At 47.5% G+C, this 13,822-nt stretch overlaps 1 protein-coding gene across 2 annotated transcripts; it reads right to left on the minus strand.

Annotated features, from left to right (window-relative positions):
- Window positions 1-4,584: 4,584 nt before the first annotated feature.
- viml (vimentin like) lies at window positions 4,585-9,895 on the minus strand. Of its 2 annotated transcripts, none has more exons than XM_028976028.1 (9): window positions 9,362-9,895; window positions 9,103-9,163; window positions 7,519-7,614; window positions 7,018-7,179; window positions 6,484-6,609; window positions 5,824-6,044; window positions 5,702-5,745; window positions 5,284-5,333; window positions 4,585-5,149 (listed from the first exon to the last, which is right to left on the minus strand). In XM_028976028.1, exons 1-9 carry the CDS (start codon window positions 9,850-9,852, stop codon window positions 5,108-5,110), a joined length of 1,293 nt encoding a protein of 430 aa, XP_028831861.1. In that variant the 5' UTR covers window positions 9,853-9,895; the 3' UTR covers window positions 4,585-5,107. The 2 variants fall into 2 exon arrangements, with proteins under 2 accessions (XP_028831861.1, XP_028831860.1); XM_028976027.1 differs by having other exon boundaries at window positions 4,712-5,149; window positions 5,248-5,333; window positions 9,362-9,892.
- Window positions 9,896-13,822: the final 3,927 nt, after the last annotated feature.

Consider the following 13,822-nt stretch of genomic DNA (forward strand, 5'->3'; position numbering starts at 1 on the left):
CGGCATCTTGCGCGCGGAGTGAAAGAAGAAGCGGTTGCCAGATCGGAGTGAAATCGCGCCGAATGTCGTCACGCCGTCAAAGTTGCGGGCGCCCGTGGGAGCGTCGGTCCGTAAACAAGCGGCTGTAATTAGTCTGACAAGAGACGCGCCTTATTGAAATCAACCGGAAACAGTGAGCCTAGAGAGAGAGAGGGAGAGAGAGGGAGAGAGAGAGGGAAGGGGATGAAGAGTCTATCTAACTTTCTCAGAATCCGAATCCGAATCCGAATCGTGTTTATTGGCCAAGCATGTGGAAGCACATACAAGGAATTTGATTCAAGTACAGTATAAAAGAAAACAACAACAACAACAATGTACAAGGATGTGTGTAAGTGTTATTTGTTTATGAATAAATTTCTATAATTTCTATACATTTCTATCCATCTACCTGTCTGTCTGTCTGCTATTAAGCTGCTGTTGATAAGAAAATAAGACAATTCGTTATCACAGGTAGAACATTTTACTTTCTGATCTTGATAAGGATGGGGAGAGACAAGAGACAGAGGAAGGAGTGAGATTATTCCGGGTGTGGCAGGGGAAGGGACGTTGTGATCTGTCATGGGAGTTAACCGGGGTTTGCACCGGGGGACCGGGATTCCTGCCGGGGACAGACTGGAGGACACCTTGTGCGCCGGAAAACATATACACATTGCCTGTCCAAGGAAAAAAGTCACCACATGGATTTGGCAAAGAAAATAAGTAGGAGCATCCCAATAATTATTGCATGAGTGTTAATTAAAGCTTCTCATTTCTTAAAACAACCATGTCCGAAAACGCATTTTGTGGTCTACTCTGGAAGGGTCAGATTACTGGCATGCATCAGTCAAAGAACATCGAAATTGAGAAAATTTCCTTTAGAGCTGTCCAACTGATTATTAATGGGTTAGGTTTAACCCTAAACCAGTGGGGAACTATCATCTTTTTTCAGAAGAAACATGGTCGGCAACCACTGAAAGGTTTCCACACAAACAATGGCAAAGGCAACTGTGAAGCCTTAAGAAAACCACTGACCAGTGAGGCAAATTGAAGCTTTAATTTTCTAAGGAGCATAAAGGTTGGGCTCTGGAGTGCTGGAATAAGGCCATTTGGTCTGCTGGTTAACTTTGTTCGAGAGTAGGAGAGGCACACATAATGATGTAGCAATCATGCAAAGTTCCTACCGTACAAGCCTGTGAGGGCGGTGCTACGATCTGAGCTTTTTCGCATTTCGTGCATGGAGCATGGATTGGCCAGACCTTGTACACACTGAGGATCTTTTACATGGACTGAAGAAGATTGCAACAAGTCTGAAAAAAGTCATCTGAAAAAATGTTTAAACATTTGATGTTTTGCTGTGAATATGACTTTATGAGATTTGCTAAAACGTAATAAAATAATCTATTATAAATAATACCTCAGGTAAAGCCGGAGGCACTGGTAAACGACATCAGTAAAAAGTGAGAGTTTTAATGAAAACAAAAACATTGGAGGCCCAAGTACACTGATCCACCCAGCCCCTCTCTCTGTCTCTTCAACCTTCCCAAATTCTCCCACACCGCCCCTCTGCTACGTTCCCTCCACTGTCTCCCAGTAGCTGCACGCATCAAGTTCAAAATACTGATGCTGTCCTTCAAAGCCAAACATGGAGTAGCACCATCCTACCTCACAGCCCTTATTACACCTCCCACTGCACCTCGTATACTCCGAGCCTCCAGTACTGCTCGCCTGGTCCCTCCATCTCTGAAGGTAAAAGGAAGACGCTCATCTAGACTCTTCTCCGTCTTGGCCCCTCGGTGGTGGAATGAACTTCCCCTCGAGATCAGAACAGCTCAGTCACTGAAAACTTTCACACGGCAGCTCAAGACCTTCCTCTTTACAGAATATTTAGATTAAATTGTAATTTTCTTGTTGTCGCACTTGTGTACAGAAACTACAACAGAGTGAATAAAATAGATGTATTCATAGTTGGGGGTCCTAGTGAACCAGAACTGATCTCTTCATCGATGGTAACTTTGTAAGTCGCTCTGGATAATGTCTCTTGTTATATCTCAGCAGGTGGTCCTGCCCCCCTTGCACCAGATACCAGGACACTGAACACTCCATGGCACGGCTCGTACTCAGTGGGGTCTGCTTCATGCTGGTAGGGCCATAGATCCTACGACTTGCCGATTGAACTGCTCCCCGGTTCCCCGTCTGTACTCGCTCTCGCTTCCAGAATGAAGGCCGATGGATGAGTACATCGTGTCATCCCTAGCTAGTGACGTAATCCGTGCGTCCACCTCTCCCGCCGTAGCCCCGTTCTTTTTTGTGGGGAAGAAGGACGGTGGACTGAGGCTATGCATTGACTACCGGAAGCTGAATGCGGTGACCCCTCCCACTCCTGAACATCACCTTCGAACTCCTGGCAGGGGCCACTGTCTTCACCAAGCTGGACCTCCGAAATGCATACCACCTTGTTCATTTACCAGAGGGGGACGAGTGGAAAACCGGTTTTATAACACCATCCGGACACTACGAGTACTTGGTCATGCTCTTTGGTCTATCCAAGAACTCAGCCGCCTTCCAGGCGCTAGTGATGTGCTTAGAGACATGTTAGACCGGTTTGTAATTGTCTACTTACTACTTTACTTACTCACGACCTCTTCATCAAACTGGAAAAGACGCATCTGAAATTTCCTTCCTGGATTTCCACATCAGCCCCCAAGGAATCGCCATGGACCCTGTCAAAACAACAGTAGACCCCCAACAGTACTCGGGCCCCCAGTAGACCTCCTATGAGACTGAGGCCCCCGGCTCATTGGCAGGTTCTGGCGTCGCTTCTGTGGACACCTGGGGGTGTCGGTCAGTCTGTCTTCTGGGTACCATCCCCAATGCAATGGCCAGACAGAGTGGATCAACAGGAAGTGGAAAATGTACCTCCAATGCTACTGTTTGGCCTGACCAACCTCCTGGTCCCAACACCTCCTCTTGGCAGAGCTCGCGTGGAACCAACACTGTCCCTCGGCCATGGGGTGTTCTCCCTTTGAAGTGGTCACGGGCCTTAAACCCACCTGCTTCTCCACGTCCACGATCGAGGGACCGGTGCCAGCAGTCAGAAGCCGACTCCATCAACTCCACAAGATCCACCAGGCCCTCAACCGCACAGCCGAGTGCATGAAGCAAGTGCAGCCCCCAAAAACTGGGACCCCGCTTCATTGGTCCTTTCCGGGTGACACGACACATCATCCCTGTGGTGTACCAGGTGGTCATCCCGCACACAATGCACGTCAGCCCGGTGTTCCACATCTCTCACCTCCACAAGGCTCTTTACTTTACTTTACTTTACTTTACTTTATTTGGCAGACGCTTTTATCCAAAGCGACTTACAATGGGAAGACACCAGCAATTCTCGTTCGATTTCTATAGAATATCAAGTATACAAACTAAGAGCCCTGATAAGGCTTAGACTTGTCATTGAAGAACATGCTCGGAGAGTGTTGGGTGCTAGACTAAGAAGGCTCTCTCGTCCCCTCTGACCAAATTACACTTAAAAGTATTCAGTGCTACTGCTATCACTGACAATGGTGGCGGCAAGGTTGGCAGCTTATGTACATGAGTTCTTATGAGTTCTATGTTCTGGTTAAATGTTTTATGTGTATAAAGTGCATGAGCAGATGCTATATTTTCTTTCCTTTTATATTTTCGTGTTATATACACCATCAAAGCGGCCCCGGAGGTCTGTCTCCTGTCCATTATTTCAGTGTTGGGCGAAAGACACACTGTCACACCAGCATAAAAGATCAAAGTTGCAGGTCTTGCATCTATGTTGTCCTTTAGGCAGTTTTCTGACTTGTACTTCATCAAGCTTGACAACGATGTAAACTTTATTTAATGCTTACAAATTAACTGTCCAAGAGTCAGTATGTACTATTATAATAACAAAGGTCCGAGCATTGAACACTGTGGCATTTCATCCTAGTTCACTGTGAGTAATTTAATAATTTATGGGGCAGTGGGGGTCTAGCAGGTAAAGAATGTGGACTCATGACCGAAGGGTTTTGGGTTCAAATCCTGAACCACTTTGATACCGTTGTGCAAGGTATTGTCCCCAGACACTACTCCCTGGAAGTCTTTCATGGCTGCCTAATGCTCAATAAGGGTGATGTTTCATTGTGTGAACCATGTGCTGTGCTTGCATGTATAACATTGACAATGTGTAGAACTGAAAAGAAAGAAGAGTGAAAGCAGTTGCCCCTTAGAAATAATAATGCTATATGTGAAACAGACCTTAGCCGATTGAAAATGAATAGAGGTTGAGACTTTGCAGCAGCGGATTTTACCCATTCCTGGACGCCTGCCACCCTGCATACTTGTCATTCCAACCTTCTGTGAGCACAAGCTACCGGACATATTGTCTAGACACTAATGATCATCCCTGCTTAGTTATTTGGCCAGATTGATAGCAGAGATCAGGCAGAGGTTAAAAAATAACACAATTTTTAATACACACATACAGCCAGAATAATGTGTATTCAAGTTGCAAATAATTCCTCTTGACCTATTGGTTTCTATGCAATAACCACACAGTTTCCAGTGCTTAAAAGTATGTTTATTATGAATAAATATGAATTAGAAAGCAAATGTATGGATATTATACGGCAATACAGCATTGTAGTAATATATGTATATATTAAATAAAACTCAAAACAACATGTGTTATCTATATCATTTATTACTGCAAAAGCGTGGACAGCATTGCTTCACTTGCATGGAGGAAGAAGAAGAAATAGAAAGCTGTTGATTTCGTATTTTTGGTAACACTGAGCAGAGAGACGCCCCCGTACCCCTGAATTATTGCTGTCATTGGGTGTGCTTGGTGTCTGTCTGTGCTGGTAATGAGAGTAAGATTAGAGCAAGGCTCCACTTTCACTCTCCATGGCAGAAAGGCACTTTTTAAGCAGATTTATCACGGATTGTCAGTTGCTCTTTTTTGCTCTTTGTTCATTGTTCACACCAATGCAGCTTGGCTTCTACGTCACTGAGGAAATTCACTCTTCTGGGTTTAATACTGCCACTAGATTCCAGCATACAACAGCTACGATCCAAGTTCTCACTCCAGATCATCGTGGTTTTGGGTCAACTCGTTGATCACCTGCAAAGCGCACGAAAGGACAAGGGTGATTCAGAATAAACGTTTATCGAGCTGTTAAGGGGTCTATGTTTTTGTGAGTGGAGAAAGCACCATTGTACCTGACCATCTCTGGTCTCAATGGTCTTGATTAGCACCTTCTTGGTTGTTGTTGTGCTTTCAATGGGCCTGGATTCCAACAGAGATTCTAAGGTCACATAACAAGTGGTGATAATTAGGACACTTGTGGAATGAAGATGACTGCCAGTAGTGGAAAACTGTAGCAACACGGTGTCTCACTATACACACAGGTCAGAAGATTAGCCGCTTTTAGAGTTAAAACAGAAATATCAGGCATGTGTTTAGTATGTTGACATTCGTTCTGCATATTTCCAGAACTTGCAGTGAATCTGTTGTGATCAAGGCAACTCATACATAAATACAGTGCATGATGTGAGTGTATGTACATGAACTTTAAGCAAAAAGTGACTTTTTGACTTTTATCCGAAAGTGTACCTGTTCACTGTTCAATTACAGGCAATGTGATTAGTTTTTAAAAAATATAAAATAACTCACCTCTAAGACTGAGGGAGGAGAAGTTTGGCATTGGTGTGGAAATTCTGCCAACACATCAATATTGTGGTTAAAGTTCCATTTCAGTAGAAGTGTGGTAATCATAAGCAATGTTGTCTGGTTACCTGCTCTCCTCTCCCTCCAGCAGCTTCCTATAGGTGGCGATCTCTATGTCCAAGGCCATCTTCACATTAAGCAGATCCTGGTATTCCCTCAGGTGGCGAGCCATCTCGTCCTTCATGTTACGTATGTCCTCCTCGAGGCGGGAGATGGTATCCTGGTAACCAGACGTCTCCAGGGAGAAGTTCTCCTCCATCTCCCTCATCTGTCGCTCCAGAGACTCGGCCTAGGAAAACGGGAGAGGAAAGGCGAGTCAGTATCAGGATGCTCGCAGTAATTATGTCACATTTTCCAATTTTATTGTAGACATACATTTTTCCCTTTTTACCTAATTTACTTTAATTTCATTTTACTATGATTTAATATTCATTACAATCACATGGTAAACAGTCTTAATGAATACAAACATTCTCCCCACCTGAGAGAACAGCCAGTGACGAATCTGGCAGGACTGAAGCCAGGACCAAATCCCTAATCGCAAATCTAATCCTGCCAGGCCACCAGCAATGTGACACAAACTCAAAACCTCAAAAGCATTATTTTTTTTAAAATAACAAAATATGACCTGTGTGACATGACTAAATTTGACACCCCAGGACACTCATTAGCCTGGGAAAAAAAAAAGCTCCGACTTCCGTTAACCGCTTGATTCCGGGAACACTTACTGTGCCCTTGAGGGAATCCACTTCACACGTAAGCGCCTGCACCTGGCGCCGGTAGTCGTTGGCCTCCTGCTTGGCCACGCGGAGGGCTTCATTATTCCTCGCCGCTGCCTCCGTCAGGTCAGCGAACTGTTCATCGGGGGTCCGAAAAGGAACACACAGAGAGAGGGAGAGAGAGAGAGAGAGAGAGAGAGGAATGGTGGTTAAAAGAAAAAATGACTATGTCTCCAGGTGCTAGGATGAGTGAGGGGGATGGGCATCTTCTCAGGGGCACTGAGGACGTGGTGGTCAGAGAGGTAAGAAGATTAAGGAGCCAAGATCAAGTTCTTTACCGTCTTACTTCTGGCTCTGTAATCTATTCGGCAACGTAAGAAGCAGTCACACGGGTTTCCTCTTCATCGTCATCCTCAACGTGAGCTCTCTTTTTCCAGAATAAACATGGTTTTATTCTTATGTATTTTTAAAAAATGAATTCCCGGAGGGAGTTTCTGAGTGAGCAACAAAATCACACGAATAAAAGGGACCAAAAAGTCTAACCTTCGATTTGTACCATTCCTCGGACTCCTGGATGTTCTTGGTGGCCAGGTTCTCGTACTGAAGACGGACGTCCCGCAGGGCGGCGGTCAGGTCAGGCTTGGCAACGTCCATGTCCACCTGAACGTGCTGGTCCTGAATCTGGGCCTGCAGCTCCGCCATTTCCTGCAGCATAGATACAGTGTCACCCCATGATTTGGTCGAGCAGAAAGCCAATCAGAGGGTTAATAAATTAGGAAAATTATATTTTTGGCATTATTAATGTAATAAGATTTGATTACTTACCTATTGTATATAAAAAAAAACAAGAATGATTGCTTATATTAGTAATAATATAATTAATTAATTATTTCTATGACATTGGTGTTATTCCATTGTGTAAAGGTGCTCAGAATGTAATGTTTTTAATGTAATGTAATGTTTGGATTTTTAACACTTTCTTTTTTTTTAAAAAAGTGATTATAATTGTGTTAAATGAGGAAAAGCCTGAACATGAGCACTTGCCTCATCGTGGAGCTTCTTGAGGAAGGCAATCTCCTCCTGCAGCGACTCCACCCTGCGCTCCAGATCCAGCCGGGCGAGAGCGGCGTTGTCAACATCCTGGATAACGGCACCCGTCGGGGAAAAAAATGCACCCGGTCAGATTTGGCATTTCTCTCCCACGCCGGCCTCGCTCAGCAGTCTGCTGACAGGCGTGCCAAATCCGGCCTGATACCAGGACCAGTCAGGGGCGGCGGAGCCCATTTTATAAAAAATGCTGTCGGGGGCTTTCCCCCGAGCTCCGGCCCTCAGTCACAATGACACACAGAGACAAACAGCCGCATTCACACACACACACACACACAAGCAAACACACACCTCAGCCCTTGGCAACTAACCTTGCCACAACAGACTGCTTTGTCAGTGCAGTGCTGAGAGCCATCAGCAGAGAAGCAGATTTCCCCCTGCTCTAATACCACAGACAAAGCGTGGCATTCAACAACGGCGAGAGTGCTGGCCCGTCCCCTTCGGCCCGCACCCTGTCACTCTCCCCACAAAGTGAGATGCCGAGCAGGGCAGCGCGCCCGTCGCTGTGTCGCCCTTTCACGGAGTGTCCCAAACTCCTGCCCACGCTGGAGTTCAAGTTCAAGTAAATAACATTACTTTACTTTTATCCAAAGCGACTTACACCAGCAGTTCTCGTTCGGTTTCTATAGATTTTGAGTTACAAAACTAAGGGCCCAAATAAGGCCTAATATAAAATTTTTACATTTTGTGCAGTGTGTGTGTGTATGTGCGTGTTTCAGTGTTCGACTCATTTGAAATACTTTTTAAACAAGTGGGTTTTCAATTGTTTCTTACAGGTGGTAGTAGTCGAATGGAGCAGGTCAAGTCATTTATTTGAGATATATACATACGCTGTAAAAACTTCACGCCCATGTAGCTGTAAAGTTATGTTCGGTACCTGTCTGAAGCTCTGCATGGTACCCTCGGCCTCCTCTATACATACGCTGTAAAAACTTCACGCCCACGTAGCTGTAAAGTTATGTTCGGTACCTGTCTGAAGCTCTGCGTGGTCCCCTCGGCCTCCTCTATACATACGCTGTAAAAACTTCACGCCCACGTAGCTGTAAAGTTATGTTCGGTACCTGTCTGAAGCTCTGCGTGGTCCCCTCGGCCTCCTCTATACATACGCTGTAAAAACTTCACGCCCACGTAGCTGTAAAGTTATGTTCGGTACCTGTCTGAAGCTCTGCATGGTCCCCTCGGCCTCCTCTATACATACACTGTAAAAACTTCACGCCCACGTAGCTGTAAAGTTATGTTCGGTACCTGTCTGAAGCTCTGCGTGGTCCCCTCGGCCTCCTCTATACAAACGCTGTAAAAACTTCACGCCCACGTAGCTGTAAAGTTATGTTCGGTACCTGTCTGAAGCTCTGCGTGGTCCCCTCGGCCTCCTCTATACATACGCTGTAAAAACTTCACGCCCATGTAGCTGTAAAGTTATGTTCGGTACCTGTCTGAAGCTCTGCATGGTCCCCTCGGCCTCCTCTATACAAACGCTGTAAAAACTTCACGCCCATGTAGCTGTAAAGTTATGTTCGGTACCTGTCTGAAGCTCTGCATGGTCCCCTCGGCCTCCTCACGCTGCAGGATCTCCTCCTGGAGCCTGAAACAGAGCAGTTAGATGGTCAGGGTCCAGCTCACAGTCCCGAAAGGAGAACTTAACAATTTCCAAGCATGTTCTTTTTCTGACAAGTTAGGCCTTATCAGGGCTCTTAGTTTTATATACTCAAAATCTATAGAAATCTATGGAATTGCTGGTGTCTTCCTCTTGTAAAATAAAGTAAAGTAAAGATCCACGCACCTGGCCCGGAGTCGCTCCACGTCGTCGGCCAGGTTGTCGCGCGTCACCTCCACCCGCGCCTTCTCCGTGGTCAGCTGGTCCAGCTGCCGGCGCAGCTGGCGCATCTCGTCCTGGTACAGGTCCCCGACGCGCGACGCGCCCTTGCCGCGCAGCTGCTCCAGCTCGGCGTGCAGGATCTTGTTCTGCTGCTCCAGGAAGCGCACCTTCTCGATGTAGCTGGCGAAGCGGTCGTTCAGGTGCTGCATCTGCGCCTTCTCGCTGGTGCGGTTGGCCTTGAACTCGCTGTTGACGGCGTCGGACAGGGCGAAGTCCAGGCTCCCCGAGGACAGGAGCGGGACCGGCGCGCCGGCGCGCAGCCGGCCCGACTTGGCGGCGTAGAGCGCCGGGGAGGAGGACGCGCCGTAGGGGACGCGGCTGCGCGGCGCGCCGGAGAGCTGGCGGCCGGCGGCGAGAGGCCTGTCCCCGCCGAACATCCTCCTGTAGGACGACATGGTGTGCGCGGCTCCCTCTGTCGCCCCCCGTCCCGGAGCCCCGTTTTTATACGGTCCGATTTATGCAAATCGGTGTCGCCGTGAGCGACGCCGCCGCGGCCCTATAAAGCGCTCACGGTGGCGGGGAGGGACCGGGGACTTATCTACTTACGCGGATCAGACGCAGCCGGTCACGTTCCGCAGTGAAAAAGCGATTTCTTTCATTAAAACGAACATTTTTTATGTTCTAACTCATCTGCAATTCAGCAAAGATGCAGTTGTTTTTTAAAACTTTACTTTACTTTACTTTATTTTACTTTACACCACCAATTCTCATTCGGTTTCTATAGATTGTGAGCTACAAAACTAAGAGCCCCGATAAGGCCCAACTTGTCCAGAAAAAGAACATGCTGGGGAAGTGTAAAGTGCTAGATGAAGAATAGATGCGTTTTGTGTGTGTGTGTGCGTGTTAGACTCAATGTCTCTTCATCACTTAATACTGAGTAATATTTTGTTTTGTGCAGTACTGGCAATAACATTTTCATTCATTGTAATAGTAACAGTTAAAAGTACAACAGTTCAGTATTTGCTGTAGTGAATTTACCATACCATACCATGTTTATTTGTGCAGCACTTTAACACAACATAGTACAGATATGGACAAAAAGTTCATTAAAAAAAAAAACAATAAAAAGAAAACAGAATAAAATAAGAGAAACATGCAGCAAAACAAGGGGTTGAATTAAACAGAAAATATTTATATTAAACATTATATTAAAAGTGGTGGTAGTGGCCTAGTGGGTAACACACTCGCCTTTGAACCAGAAGTCCCAGGTTCAAATCCCACTTAACCCTGAGTGTCTCCAGGGAGACTGTCTCTGTAACTACTGATTGTAAGTCGCTCTGGATAAGGGCATCTGATAAATGCTGTAAATGTAAATGTAAAAGAGTTAAGAAACCACATTAAACACTGCGTAAAAACACCGTATAAGAACCGGGTGTAAAAGTGAGTTTTCAAATATAAAAGTTTTAAGATTAAAATGCAGTGATTAACGCCGCCTGTCTGACACCGATTGGCAGGTCATTCCATAGATGTGGGGGCGGCCACTGCAAACGCCCTGTCGCCTCTGCGCTTGTAATGTGACCGAGGAACAGACAATGGTCTCTGGTCTGAAGACCCGAGAGAACGGGGTGGAGTGTAAGAACAGAGAAGGTCTGACAAACTGGCTGGAGCCGAGCCGTTCAGTGATATTTACACTAGTGTGAATTTAACAGTAAAGAAAGTGAAGCTGTTCAGTGTGGAACAGACGTGGAAAATGTACCTTTCACCGACACTTTCAGATCTTCCCACTTTCACACGGCCAAAGAGGACCCATCCTCGTCCACCCTGAATGGACACTTGTCTTGTTTTTGTTTCTTTCACATGCATTTTAGGGAACGTCTGGTTTCAGGCGAGAAAATGCAATTCTTTAATGCGTGCCATAAATAATTCATATGACGTCTGAACAGAGATTTTACAGGTTTACATTTTACATTTTACTTGGTAACATTTTTCACATGCTTTAAAAATCCATTTGTCTGGCTGGATTTTCCAACTTTTTTTTTAAGGTGGTCAATAAGCAACGAGGTAAAGTCAGGACATGTCAAATTCCCAGTCACATAAATGACATGTAATCTATAAAGTTGCCGCTGTTGTGACGAAGAGTGGCTCGGCGGGGGACGTCCACCTGAAGAAGACCCCCAGGAACATTTGTAGATGTTGCACCATGTGATGCATATAAACTGTTCATGCACCATTATGATATTGTTATCATATATATTTTTTTACTGATGGAGGTGTGACTTTTTTCCCAGGAAATTAATTAGGGGATGAAAGGATAAAGGGAAAGTGTTTGGAAAAAATCGACTAAAAAAAACTAAATATTTTGCCCTGAATTCGCTTCAGGCATGTTTAATGATCAATACACTAAAACTCCATTAAAAACCTTTTAGCTGTCCTTGACATATCCTGCGCCACACACCATGGCACATTTTTCTAAGTAAAGATAATCAATCGATCAATTAATGAGTTGTGTATTTATTTTTGTAAATGCAGTTATTGTGAGATGCTAATGATTAGTGTTTTTGTAATTGGTTGTTTTATTAAGCATGATCATTTTGATTGAATGATTGATTGATTGATTGATTGAACTGTAAAATACCGTCTGGTAAATTATAAAAAAAAAAATCCCATAAATGATTCTATAGTCCTGTGTCTGAGAGACAGGAGAAGAGAGCTGAGGCACGGCAATTGTACACCCTGTACTAGCGGTGCACCACTCATTGATCAGACACCAGGCTGGTTGCTGATGAAGCCGCAGAGTCGGAGTCTGATGGCCTCAGCAAGCACAGACCCATCTGGAAAAGGCCTGAATCCCTCAACACTACAGTAGTCAGTGCCATAGAAATGGTTGCTTTTATTCTGGAACTACAGATTATAAAACAAGATATTCCTTTATTAGTCCCACAATTGGGAAGTTTGGAGGAAGGTGTACAGTAGAAGGGCAGAAAAAATAAATAGAAAAAAACTATACCAACTGTCACGACTATGGACTTACGAGGGAAGGAAGCGCAGAGGTCTGACATACTGGGAAGGGGGTTTTATTAAAACAAACAATAAAGAAATACAAAGAAACAATGGCGCGGTGGCCGAAAACAGTTTAACGTAAATAAAGAACTGAAACAAACCCGTAGGCGTGTGGCGATTGCCAGAACTCAAAACACATGAAATTAAACCAGGTCAAGTTCGTGCAGAGAGTTCACAAAAATGCCAGAGACCCAGAACGGGCGGAAACTTCCGGCATTTATGGGGCGTCAGGATTGGATTCAGGTGTGGAGCCCAGCTGCAGGCAATCCTGACAGAGCCCCCCCTCCAAGGGCTACGTCCTCGGAGCCCCAACAGTACCATCAGTGGAGGCGGCGGGGCGGACAGCGGCAACCACAGGGCTCCTGCCCTGCTGTATCCTCCCCTTGGAGGACCTGGTCCCTCGGGCTGGCTCCCCGGCGTGGTCAGGCGTGGCGGCCCCGGTCCCTCGGGCTGGCTCCCTGGCGTGGTCAGGCGTGGCGGCCCCGGTCCCTCGGGCTGGCTCCCCGGCGTGGTCAGGCGTGGCGGCCCCGGTCCCTCGGGCTGGCTCCCCGGCGTGGTCAGGCGTGGCGGCCCCGGTCCCTCGGGCTGGCTCCCCGGCGTGGTCAGGCGTGGCGGTCCCGGTCCCTCGGCCTGGCTCCCTGGCGTGGTCCCGCTTGGCGGCCCCGGACCCTCGGCCTGGCTCCCCGGCGTGGTCCCGCTTGGCGGCCCCGGACCCTCGGCCTGGCTCCCCGGCGTGGTCAGGCGTGGCGGCCCCGGTGCCTCGGCCTGGCTCCCCGGCGTGGTCCCGCTTGGCGGCCCCGGACCCTCGGCCTGGCTCCCCGGCGTGGTCAGGCGTGGCGGCCCCGGACCCTCGGCCTGGCTCCCCGGCGTGGTCCCGCGTGGCGGCCCCGGACCCTCGGCCTGGCTCCCCGGCGTGGTCCCGCATGGCGGCCCCGGACTCTCGTACCTGCACACAATAATCAGGGCCGATCCATCTGTCTCCACACGTCCCCTCTGACACTTCTTGTGTCACCCCCTGCACCGCGCAGGGAGATTGTCCCAGAGCCTCCGGCGACTGTTCCAGGCACCCCAGGCTGGTGCCTTCTGGGACTATGCAGCCCCTCTCGCTGCCCGGCCCTGGTGCCAAGGGGGGGGCATTGCCAGACCATCCGGCTAGCCCCTTCTGCGTCCGTTGGGACAAGCAGGCCCTCTTCCTGCCTGTCCCAGCTGGGTCCTCATGCCTACCCGGGGGCTCTATGGCGCTCCACCCCTCTGGAGGCAGACGCAGGCCCATGCCTGGCCTGCCCTCCTCACTTGCTACCGGAGGACCCAGCTCCATCGCTTCCCCACCTACCCTCCCCTCAGGAGGAGTCCCCAACCCGAACT

This window comes from Denticeps clupeoides, chromosome 4, assembly GCF_900700375.1.
Source record: "Denticeps clupeoides chromosome 4, fDenClu1.1, whole genome shotgun sequence".
Classification (NCBI taxonomy): Eukaryota; Metazoa; Chordata; class Actinopteri; order Clupeiformes; family Denticipitidae; genus Denticeps; species Denticeps clupeoides.